General features: G+C 35.3%; 2 protein-coding genes across 2 annotated transcripts in view; one reads left to right on the top strand and one right to left on the bottom strand.

The window, feature by feature from the left end:
* Nucleotides 1-512: 512 nt before the first annotated feature.
* eag (potassium voltage-gated channel protein ether a go-go) overlaps nt 513-13,121 on the bottom strand; it is a 60,916-nt gene continuing 48,307 nt past the window's right edge. Inside the window, 5 exon segments of the mRNA XM_018448491.1 lie at nt 513-1,580; nt 1,731-1,888; nt 6,375-6,491; nt 7,538-7,653; nt 12,660-13,023. Coding sequence (XP_018303993.1) covers nt 553-1,580; nt 1,731-1,888; nt 6,375-6,491; nt 7,538-7,653; nt 12,660-13,023 — 1,783 coding nt within the window. The 3' untranslated portion in view covers nt 513-552.
* Nucleotides 9,418-12,547, top strand: LOC108723037 (TLD domain-containing protein 1). The gene is made up of 2 exons (XM_018448492.1): nt 9,418-9,749; nt 10,341-12,547. Exon 2 carries the CDS (start codon nt 10,341-10,343, stop codon nt 11,673-11,675), a length of 1,335 nt encoding a protein of 444 aa, XP_018303994.1. The 5' UTR covers nt 9,418-9,749; the 3' UTR covers nt 11,676-12,547.

The raw sequence follows: 13,121 nt of genomic DNA, 5'->3' as shown, positions 1-13,121 counted from the left end.
TTTGGCCAAGTAGAATTACGCTAGCATTTCATTGGCTCGAGGTGAAATCTTTGCTTCATCTGTCCCTTCACTCATCTTGAAGAGCGATTAACGAAGCTCTTCTCTTTATAAATACGTATTATCAGAGTCGATATATGAACATAATTATCGACATGTTATATTCATTAACAGCGCTGCGGTCCGCTGTTCAGGAGAAGCAGAATAAACTTACTCACACTCAATACCCAATTGTGTAATTGAAGAAGTTCAAGCACGCGCGTAAAGCTAACAACTAGATCTTCCAGTTGCACAAAAACGATAAACCACGTTACGTGCCATTGTCCATGCATGCAAATATACAAACGAGAGAGTAACGAAACAATGGCTATTGTTCGATGTATATACATAAACGTTTTAGAATAAGATAACTGTGAGCGCGTTATCATACAGCGGACTCATGTTCTTACGAAAAGCTAAACTACCAAGCGTATTGGATGAAGTTTTTTGACCGCGTCGCGGTAGATTGTCTCGAGGAGAGGAAGAAAAGAAATAATCGACGCAAGAGAAGAACTTTCACAAATACTCCCTCGGTCTGGGCGGTGGTCTTTTACGGTCGGATCTTTCAGCGGTTCTGTCTGCGACAGTTCTGTCGGTCGGTCCACTGCTTGAATCCCGATCATCGGTACACTCAAGCATCTGCGTGGTCTCCGTGGCTTCTGACGGGCTCATTGGCTGCGTGGCAAGTGGAGCGAGCGGTGCCGCACCTTTGTTGCGCGATTTGCTGCGTCGCTTTCGCAGGATAAGCGGTCCCAGGGCATTCGAATCGTCACCGCGCGACGTGGAAGCCTGCGCAAGCCGCTCTAACAGTTCCTTGTTGACATCCCGCGATGACGACGATTGATGGTGATGGTGATGATGATGATGGTGCTCCTGACTGCTCTTTGATATTCGCTCCGTTGCCGTCGATTGCTCCCGATATCCTTCGCTCGGTGTCGTGGATGTCGACGTGGTAGCGATCGATGGTCTATACTCGGTAGTCTGAGTCGCGGACTGAACCAACGTTATTGCGCTCGGGGTGACGGGTGACTGACTCTGGACACCGCTCAGAGTAAAGCTCGAAATCTTCTGTTGCTGAGAACTGCCATTAGTGCCGCTGGACGATGTTGTTCCGGCGGCTGGCAATTTGTTCATCAGTGCCTGCAACATGTCTTCGATTTTGGCTAGTCGCTGATTTACCCTTTGTACTTCTAACTTCAAATCCACTTTCACTTCCAATACCGCCGCAAGAATCTCTCTCTCGTGACTCGGTTGCTGAGTAATCAGACCACCATCGTAGCTCTCTAGACGTCGCAGTTGCAACTGCTTTGAGTCTAAACCACTGAGGGTTTGTTGTTGCGGCGCCTGCTGTTGCTGAGTATCCTTCTGATTGTCGACATTATCGCCGCTCTCTTCGATTGTGCGCTCTCCCAATTTGCTTAGCTTCGGGAAGACTTTGTTAGTGCCGGCGCTGGAACTTGGGCGCGAGTCTCTTGCGCTAAGAGATCGCTTGAATGTATCGCCAGCCGTACCCGATTCGCTACCAGTGTCCAAACTTGAACTACCTGTAGCATTATAAGCGTTTCATAAGTTTTTGAATAAATGTACCATTAAAATTTTTTTCTTCGATTGCGCATTATGTATCTCATTAATTTAATTGATTTAATTACATGTAATTAAGATTAATAAGAATTTTTTTTTATTTTTAATTTTACCTAATAAACGCCCCCACTTGCCGGGTCGCGTTTTCGCAACAGTTGTTCCACCTTCTTCGGTGGTAGATAGCTTCTTAGCTTGCGACGTTTCGCCATCCTTGGCATCTTTGCCGTCGCCCTTTTCTACATCGGCAGTGTGTTGTCTTTCGCGGCGAAATCTATATGGAAATAGAAAGAGAAACAAATTCGCTTTTATTTCCTAGTGTATAAGTGATTAGCAAAATATATTTATATACGAAGGAGAAGATACGATAAAGGCTGGTTTCCCTAGATTTGGACCAGGGCAGCAAAGTACAAATGCATAGAGGGGCAAAAGTGTGATGAAGGGGTGCTGGACAAAAGACCATTCCCACGTGAAAAACTTGATTTTCTATATAACTTCATTGAGTTTCGTTTTCTCATTTCCGGTCCGATTGTATCTACGGTGCATCTCCGAACTAGTTCGAGGCCAAGCTAATCAGGTTATCATCGTAGCGTAGAATATAGCCGCCTACTATCGAGAGCTAGAAACAGGAAAGTAGTCTCGGTTGATTGGCGGTCGAGCGACTTATGGTGCGACGTGCCTACGGGATCCACGACTGTGGTGGACGAGTTGGCAAAACATACGAAAAGAGAACGTTGGTAAACACCGATGGTGAATACTTTGGTTAATTTATTATACGAACATTGTCACAAAATAGTTTTCAAACAGGACACGTTCTCGTACTACCAATAACATTCGAATTACCAGGGCTGTAGACCGGTATTCAGAACGCGCTTTTATCGATAATAGGCGCTGTTATGTGTGAAATTCTGTAGTATACGTGAACTGTATGTTAAATACGCGCTAACATCATAAAAGCGCGTTCTGAATACGAACCTTAATGTTTTACGTTAAAATTATACAAGTCTCTCACGCGCGTGCTACAACTTCTTAATTCAATTTAAATCATTCAATTTAAATAACATACGCCATTTGATACTTTCTTAGAAAAAACTTTTTAAGAGGTCTTGTATTCTTCATGACTTTTAATTGACTTTTGGCAATAGTTAAATAGCGATATTGCTGACACGAATTGAGGGTACTTAAATTCGTAAATGTTTCTTGGCAAAAATCTTATTGTTAGTACAATACGATATCTTCATTGAATTTAATAATAAATCATGTATTTGCGATGTACTCTAATTGTGAAACACTTTAATAATATAATAGTCTTTTTCTATGTTTGATAATATAAATGTCACAAAAAATTATTATATCAAAAATTTTAAATGACTGTATCTGAACGCGGATTTTTACACATAAAACATTGAACTAAAATATCAAATCCATTAATGGATAAATAATATATTCATAAAATTAATATATTCATAAAATTATTTAATAATAATATAAAAATTATCGAAAAATATCAAAATTACTTAATTTTTTCTTCATTTTTTAAAGAGAATATTACACCAACTATAGCGTTGACCAACATTTATCTTTTTTGATATTATCTTTTAAGATGATAACGACATCGGGATGAGAAATTGCCTGACAAACTTTAGGAATGCCACTTTGTCGAACATATTAAACGCGGCGAATAGTTATAAAATAATAATGCTGTCACAGCGTCTTTGTGAAATAAGATTCGCGTAAGCAGTGAAAAATACTATTAAAATCGTATTGCATGTGTCAAAGAACACTCGTTCCTCTCAAAAATTAATCAATCAACGATTTATATACAATTTTCATTAATTTTTATCAAGTAAATTTATCAAAAGTACATTAATTATATTAATAACTACTATAATACTATTATAATAAACCGAATTAATGTTCCAACTTTATATAAATAATTATCGAAAATACTAAATAATTTGCGTAGATATAAGAGAATTCTTTTTCCAAATTTTAATATATATATATATGTATATATGCAATTTGTATTAAAATATTAAAATGTCATCATGCATTTGAATTGACAAAGGCGATTCGAAATTTTTCAATTAAATAAATATTATTGATTACAGAATTTATTAACGTGTATGTATAATAAATAATAATAAAATAATCTTATTATTATCATATCTCTAAAGAAAACCTCGATTTTATCATGCATATAAATCGGAAGACTATCGTCGAACTATAAAAATGTCTTTTGACCATAGCAATCATTATAAAAATTATTGTAAGAGTAGTGAGCATAAATAATATAATTATGCTACAAAGAAAAGTAGCGTAAAACTATCAAGTAATAATTCAGGAGAAATAATTAGAGCGATGAAAGCATCTTGCGTGTAAATCAGGCACAAAATTGCGAAAAACATTATATTTTATATATATATATATATACATGTATAAAATCGTTGATTATTACGATAGAAATTTTAAAAAAGCAGAATATTATAGCTGTAAATCGTAAATATAGCGTGATATTTATTTAATTTTCTGTCTGGCATTCCAATAATTTTTCGGGCAGCTGCATGACAGTATTATACTATATATGTTCGTACATATATGCACTCTCATAAAGATAAACTATAGTATATAGGAGATAAAGAGAAATTTGAATACTAGAGTGTGTGCGTTCGTCACATGCACTTCACTTTGCAGAAAAAGAAGATCAAACATATTAAATATATCAGGATTTCGGCAGTTTCTCATCTCGCCGACAGCATTACGAGTTTGCGCAATTTTATGCGCGATTAATAATTACATTCGCAGTCTTTAATTATATAGATAAGATATCGTTTGATCGAAAAGTATTATTGCCGATGTCAATTATATTAAATATATTAAATTGTACGATTCAGATCTTCTGTTTTTTATTAACAAACCTTGTAAGGATTCGAAGTATCCATAGCGTTATAACTACGTTATTTCGCTCTAGCGCTGAAAATAAAAGCTGGCAGATAAAGTTGCAAAGCTGTATAACGGAGGGAATAAAAACTGTACGAAATCCTGCAATTTATGCTATGTGACTCTGGCTTTTAATTACAAAATGTATGTTATCATGATTATGCGAAAAAGATGCGCATGACCTTGTAAAGCCATATATCTTACAGCACTCTAGCATTCGTTTAAAAAAACTGCAATATAATTGTTAAAATAATGGTACTGATACAATATCGTAAACGAAATGTACGTCTCGTGAAAATGCTGCTGGAAGGACGAACAAACCGAAGTGTTTTATTAACGCAAAATATTTGACAAAATGTTCAGACATTAAAAATTAGTAAAAATTAGAATTATTTACAAAAAATTTCCAATGACCTCTAAATATTATATCATTATATCAATACTGTGTCATTGTTAAATAAATCCCATTTCTAATTTGTCTTTTATTACTTTAATAAACATTAGTAGGATGTAATAATTAATCATATCAATGACATTGTAACACTTCAAACAAAAGAGCGCATTGATTTTATATATTTTATCAAAAATATAATATATAACGCAAATGCATTTAACGAGGACAAATGTCTGAAATGTTCGTGGCGGCTACCATTCTCGATTTGCTCGTGTTTCAACGTAAACGTGCGATGAAAATTTATTATTATTCACAATTTAAGCGTATGTACAGCAAATGCACGTACGTGATACCTTCCGGCTGGCACATTACGAGATGCATTACGATATTTATCGCGTCAAATGGATTTGGGGAAGTACCTGTATGTGTGCAGCGTGTTCTTGAGAATGACAGAGACAAATTTTATATCAAAGAAAAGTCTTAAACCGATCTGAGATCAATACCGTCTCAAGCAGAATTTATCTGGATTTCTTTCGCTTCCGTGGATTCCAACATTAAATTTTTCGAAGTGTAGCTAATTATAAGCATTAAATTATATAAGGTTTTATCAAAGTACAATCTGATCAAAGCAAATAAAAACTTAATTCTTTTAAAAGTTATCCATTTAAAAATGGTTTGTAAATAATTTTTAATCTTATGCATGCAGTTTTTATTTTTTTCATTAAAAAAAATCAGTTTTCTACATCTTGTAGTTAAAGATGAAGTTGAGTCAAGTTTGTCGATGTTGCACAAGAACATTCTGCACGTTGTTACCTTTGTTTTAAGAGATGATGCAGTTTAATCCCTTATTTGCAAAATCATCGTTAAAATTACAAAAAATTAATTTTTCTTTAAGTATAAATCATTTATAAAAAAAGATTCCTATTCCATTGGATATACATCACATAAAAGTTCTTCACAAAGCATATCTGCTTCAATTTTTTTTTTAAATTATTTTATTTCATATTTTTAAAATTGACAAACAGTATTGACTTAGAGATCAAAGTACGCAATGAGGCATTTAATTAATGAAACTCAGAATGCAAATGTGGGATTAACCCGCGGAGACACGTGCATCACGCGCGCTGCCGTGGTAACATACAGTATATATTCATGAATATTACATATATACACTTGTACACGAATATTGAAACAGGTATTCCGGTATAATATGCATAATGTAATAATATACAGTATACATCGCGATGGGTATTAATAAAACTGCCACGATCATAACGACGGTAATTAATAACAAATATAAGTTCAATGACAAAAGATAACGATATAATAATGATAACAACAATAATAATAATAAGACGTGTAGCGAGGAAAACGGCAAAAAAGAATTAGAGAAGAAATAAATACATAAGAAAAATAATGAAATTGCCTAAAACTCGGCCAGGGTGGCAGGACGTTCACGGTGAGCTCCTCGTCGGAATCCTGATGAGACCGTCCACTCACGGTCCTGGTCACACTGATCTGGCTTTCTGCATCACTCTTGAACCTTTTCGGAAAGAACAGGCCAGCCAAGCAACACGATCAACAGTCACATTCAGCAACAGCCACGGAAGATACAAAAATCCGCAATAAAACCTTTTATCATTCTTTATCTCTCTCTCATTCTCTCCTTTTTCACTTTCTCTCTCTCTCTCTCTCTCTCGCACGTGTCACGCAGGATACTGCATGTGCACGCGCATAAAGATGTAAAACTGTTAAAACCAACTGTCATTATTACGCAATAATAAACTTGAGTACTTTCAAGTTAGTTTTAATAAATGTGATTTCACAATTTTCTTATTAACTCTTTAATTGTTACTTTAATTATTACTTTAATAATTTTTCTTAAGTAGTTATTTTCTTAGTTATTTTCATACGTATGTGTACGTACATAATTTATATATAAAGACTAATTAATAGATAGAATTATTTTAAACAAAATTGTATTTATTTTATCTTTATCGATAGCACGTAGGAAAAATTTAATTTATTGACAATTTATTAATAATTACGCTACATTATGAAAAATCGTGTATCGTTGTACGCGTGCACATGTTCTATACATGAGAATATTATGAATTAATATGCAGAATTTTATGATATATATCACATGGGAAATTACAGTCACTTATATCTAGTTGTTATATAAAAGAAATTTGAATGTAAAATTGCGCTCTCTCGCATGCTTCGATAAAGATTTTTACGATTGTCAAAACCAGTCGAAGCAGATACTTTCAAACGATTTAATCAGTGGCAACCGGAAGTCGTCAACTACAAACCAATATAATGCTTGCAATAATTGTAATTTTCTCAACAGAAATCCATTCCGTGAAATTAAATTTTTAATTTTTATAATTAAGGAATGTGTGATTTAAAAGTAATCGAATGTTTTTTATTTTATACAATTACCATGTCTTGATTTCTCGGAATGGATTCCTTATGATCCAAATATTTATTTCCAAAGATGAGTAATTGATGTCAAACTCGAATACATTCATATTCGGTAACTCGGGTAACTAATAGATAGTAACAATAAACAAGAATGTTTCCTACCTCGAGAAGATCTTGCGAACCAGATGATCTTGAGCTTGATCCAATTGCGGTTCATTTTTTCTCCTTTCGGCCAACTCCTTTTCTCGACGGACATCGGCGACTTTCCGGAAGATGAGCTATGCATAGAATTCACTTTCATTGACGTGCTATCATTAAAGTGTTCACTTTCCACTTTCATTAACATGATAAAAATGATTCTTCTTAAATATAGTTAAATAAAAAAAATACATTATATTTAAGAAGAATCATTTTTATCATGTTAATGAAAGTGAAAAGTATACATATATATACATATATTATTTTATATCTTATTATATTTTATACATAAATATATGTTATACCTCGTAAACATCAATTAATAGTAACATCAATGTCATTTTTGATTCAACAATGTAACTCCTACATAAATGTGTGTTACATATATTAATATTGTTGAATGAAAAATTATAATAATAATATTATGTTATATATAGTTAGTGTTTATTCTAACTCATAGGGTATATTTAATAATACTTAATAAATTTATTCTACACGGAGAGAATTTTTTCTTAGAGTTTACTCTGAAAATATACGATAGTCGTGAAAATACAACAATGTATTTTCAAGAATTTTTTAATGTAAATCTCTCTCATTCATTAATAAAACTACAATAAAGTATAAAATAAATTCGATTAATTTTACTAAAGTGCATGGTAAAAATCTTTAAAAAAATTGTATTGTACCACAACTACCATATTTTCGGGGTAAATTTTAAAACAAAATTTTCTCTGTATATAATTATATAATTATAATAAATTTCCTATTTGATGAAAAAAAAATGCTATAGGTATTTATTATTACACAACGTTGTTGGTACACGTTAATCGTTTTACGATACTCGACATATACCTAATTTTCAGCAATTTCTTTTTAGAAATAGGAAAGCAAAAGAACCAATCTTCATTTAAACAATACTTAACAGTCAAGCGTTTTCGCGCCAGTGCGAAAATTGCATGGAAACAGCCGGTGCTGTGTTTCGACTTTGACGTATTACGGACGTCATCTCGAATGCGCTCTGTGCATAGGCACCAGGTCATCTCATCTCATTTACCCCGTGAAAATTGCATAACTCGGGCAACGCGCCTATAATTCCCTTTGAGCGAGATCGCGTCCAACCGTGTTTCGTGTCGTTCCTCGTCCTGCCCTCTCCCGGTTTGTCCTACTTCAATCAATCCTCGTCCTACTGCCTTCATCCTTCACAACTCTTTTGTTTTTATGTACACATTGTGCGATGAATATTTTCGCGAGGCAATTATCTCTCGATAAATCTTTGAATTTTTGTTCCTTGCTATGGAAGTTCGTATATAAATCGTAAAAAAATACTTAAACGCATAAACAAATGCATTTACAAGTGGAACAGACAGTGCTCGCAATAAGCTGACAGTTGAAAGATAGATCAGCTGGATTTTCGCTGTCCCGTTCTTTGTGCTCCGAACACTCAAAAGTAATTTTACAAATGCTATTATTATCGAGTTTAAATGCAATTACAGTTTTGTTCCACTATTTGCGTTTATTCGTGGAAAAATTCAGAGGTTCCGTTCTCCAGAAAAAAAAGATAAAGTTTTTTTTCCTTTCTAGATTTTCGACAGATTTTTCGAATTTTTGTCCTAAACCGCGATTTGCTATTAAACCACTGTTTTAATCTGCTTCACAACTTTTTCGCGTTATCAAAGAAGAGACGGTTACAATTTCGACAAGTTTCAATGTTTCACCGTCAGTTTTGATTACTCGTGAACGCCGAACGGGGAAAATGCGCAAATGATGCATAGACGATGCATCGCGCGTCGTGCGTCAGTGGCGCAGGCGTCTTGATGGAAGTCGATAGGTGCCGACGAGGGTGCGCAGTGCGCACTCGTGGCGGCTCGTAGCAGCGAGCTGCTCGCGCTCGCTCGCTCGCGCGTTGCACATAACCTTCAAGTCTTCTGGTGATCAGGCCGTTCGTCCAAGTCGATCGCACGATCGCCGTCATTCGCACGACGACGTGACGCGACGTGACGAAACGTAACCCAACGTCGCGTCGCCGACGGCCAGTCGACATCTGCGGATGCAGCGGATCCGCGGTCCAAGAAAGGTGCAGGGTGGTGTCCTTGCGTTCTCGACGTAGACAGGGCGACCGGGTGGAAGACCAGGAGGTATATGGACTGTCGGGAAAGGTTACTTGCCCGTACGAAAGGTGTGTGAAATATATATATTCTTTATCAGTCACTTATCAATGACGTGATAGATTGTATTGTTTTTTATGATTTCAAAGTCAATAACGATCAAATGTATAGCGTGCCTGTGCAAATTCTAAAATGTGATTGGAAAAGAGGAAAACTTTTTTTATCTTTTTCCTTTATGTAATGTGACGTCAATAATTATATTAACTGTGTACTTTGACAGTGAGAGAAACAAATACTGTTATATACTGTTGACAATTTTACCCCTACAAAAAAAAAACAGCTGAAAACTTCACTGATTCAGCAAATCTACAGTCGTAATATACAGACAGTCAATTTTCTATGTTAATAAAGTTGATAGCTGAATAACATTAGCGATTTGTTAAATTTAAACCATTAAATCTTCTTAGTTATAGATATTGAATTCGCGCAGTAAGTTATAGGTTTGCTGTACCACCCAAATAATTTTTTTTCCGTGTAAAGTCATACATATAGAATTAAACTATTATTTAGAAAATGATTTGATTAGTAAAAGTAATAAAAGTTGATTAATAAAAACTGCTTTTAAAGTAAGCGAAACAATTGACATTGTATAATTGTTACAGATGGGTCATGGATCAAGCCGTTCTGCTTCATCAGCAAATATTCTTTCCACAGAGGAATTGACATTAGTGGAGAACCTCTTTAAGTCTATGTCCCGCAGCTCAGGTTCCATTAAACGCGAGGACATATTCAAACATTGGTCGATACATTTGGATGATGCTTTATTGCAATTTGTAGTCCGATTTCTCTGTCATGATCCAGGAAAGAAGGTCTCGACCATCAACGGGGAGAACTTCGGTCGACTCTATGTCTTTGCCGTACGCGGTAATCCCGAGGAACGCACCAATTTGATTTTTGATGGTTTCTCAGAGGAAGAGCAAAAATATGAAATACCCACCACTTCGTTCCTTCAGTATCTTCAAGCAACGATTAATTCTTACTTACGACTACAAAAGAATTCTATCAATGCGCATTACCTCACTTGGAGTAGCATCGGCTGCACGGTCAATACTAGGCGTATAGGAATGCGTTCTCGCAGTCTCTGTGAGGATCTGATCAAATACGGGGATGCGTTGACTATCGATCAAGTGGAAAGTTGGTTTATGACAGCTGCCACGTTCAAGAATATTCAATCGCACGTTTTCCAATACCTCTATTTAGTCTCTCAAAAGAAGGGTAGCGATAAGAATACAGGAGCGCGAATAAACGATCTGAATCTTTTGCCGTTGTGCAAAGGTTTAGAAAATATACCGCACTTTCCAAGTATATTAGGTTTGGGAGATGTTCTGTTCCTAAATTTGAGTCTGCCACACGAGTTACGTAATGAATGGCGATTTCTGTTTTCGAGTCAGGTGCATGGCGAATCATTTTCAACCATGTTAGGAAGAATCGTGATGCAAGGTGCTACAATTATCATACTACAAGATATGGATGACCATGTGTTTGGCGGTTTTGCCTCGGACAGCTGGAAACTAGGACCGAATTTCATAGGAAATCAAACGTCATTCCTATTCAAGCTTGAGCCGGAAATATTGACATTTTCATCGACGAATTACAACAATCACTATCAGTATCTCAATCTCCATCAGCAAACGATGCTTAATGGCCTGCTTATGGGGGGGCAGTTTAATTATCCCGGCCTCTGGTTGGATTGCGAATACGGCACCGGCAAATCAAGTTTGTCGTGCACGACTTTTCAAAATTATGTACAGCTTAGCGGTAAGGAAGACTTCAAAATCAAACATTGCGAGGTATGGGGAGTCGGTCCAGTGCCAGATGTGGAAGAGGATATGCGCGAAATGAAGTCTGTGTTGGATCAAGATCCGACATCGAAGGTCATGCTAGAATTGTCCGGTCGTAAGTTACACAGTGAGGGACTTCGCGAAGAACAAGTATAATTGTGATAAATATAGAGATTTTTAAGAGATATTGAACAGAGAGAAAGAGAGAGAGAGAGAGAGAGAGAGAGAGAGAGAGAGAGAGAGAATGTTAATTGTAAAGATATTTGCAGATATTTAAGATTGATCAATTGATTTTACACAGAATAAAATCTATATAATTATTGTTATCGATTCTTATAGTTGTAATGGGATATATGCGGGTACGAGAAACGTATTAAAAAATTCATAATTATACATAACTATAGTAATGTTTACGATATGAAAGAGTCCTCCTATTTTACACGAGTGCATATCTTTAAAGTTGAAACGAATTCACGTGATAGCGACGCAGAGAAACAATTAAAACTCATTACAGAAACGAATTATATTACGAAAATTGTTGCGGAAGTCTGAATGAAAAACGCTTGTCTGTTTGAATGAATTCCACATTTTTTACAGTCTTGTGTAAGACTATTTATTTGTAATTGTTTATCTAAATATATTATTAGGACTTTTGTCCCCTTTTAAAACGGCCTGATATCTTTCAATTCGCGATTTATTTCTTCGATCGTTCAGTCTTGTGTAATTTTATTAATGTCATGTATACGTGTATTTATGAAATCAGTGATACGATATTAAAGAATGTTGATTGTTGCGTGACCTGAATGCCTATTGTCTAGTGCCTGACGAGTCGTTTGTTATAATTGTTAATTTATTGTTTTTTGCATATGTTGATTATTTATAAACGAATAATCGTGTGCCATACAAATTGTTTTTGTTAACTAAGACTGTATAATCGTCGTGCAAAGAATATGCAAACACTCTGATCATTTGCCATTATAATGTCAAAGCAAATCATCGCACTAGTGTAAGATCTATTAAAAGTTCAATAAACAATCAAAATCCTATATTTTAATTGTCATATTTGATTTGATCCTTTTCATCAATTTACAATAAACACATTTGCAAAGAAAAAAACAATTAAATATTTGAGAGACTCACCCGATGACTCAAGTTGTAAGTTAGAATCAGGTTCCTGGCAAAGGAATTTGCGAAAGCTTGATAAAAGTCCAACACTTCCAAGAGCCGATCTCGTTTGATTGTATGCAAATCGCAATAAGTAAGCGCCCTAACATTCGCTGCACTCTGTCCGATTGTTGGATTTGTCCAAAAGCTGTCGCCGAAAACGTCGCCTTTCCCTAGTATTGCCACTACTTCGTCATCTTGTATGACTTCGAGGCTTCCAGTCACAATGAAGCACAGAGAATCAATGGATTCTCCTGTATGATAGAGAAGATCGCCGGGTGCGCTGTGTGACATCGTGAAGTGCATCGCCAAGGCACGCAGACATCCGTCAGACGCTAATCTAAATAGTAAACGAGCATAGCAAATTAAAATTATTATAATTTACAACAATCTAATTATATATTATTAATTATATATTATACATTTATATAATTTAAT

The sequence above is a fragment of the Mycetomoellerius zeteki genome, unplaced genomic scaffold (assembly GCF_001594055.1).
Source record: "Mycetomoellerius zeteki isolate Tzet28-1 unplaced genomic scaffold, Tzet1.0 scaffold221, whole genome shotgun sequence".
Taxonomy (NCBI): domain Eukaryota; kingdom Metazoa; phylum Arthropoda; class Insecta; order Hymenoptera; family Formicidae; genus Mycetomoellerius; species Mycetomoellerius zeteki.
The sequence above is the reverse complement of the archived record's forward strand: the minus strand, read 5'-3'. Positions and strand labels throughout refer to the sequence as shown.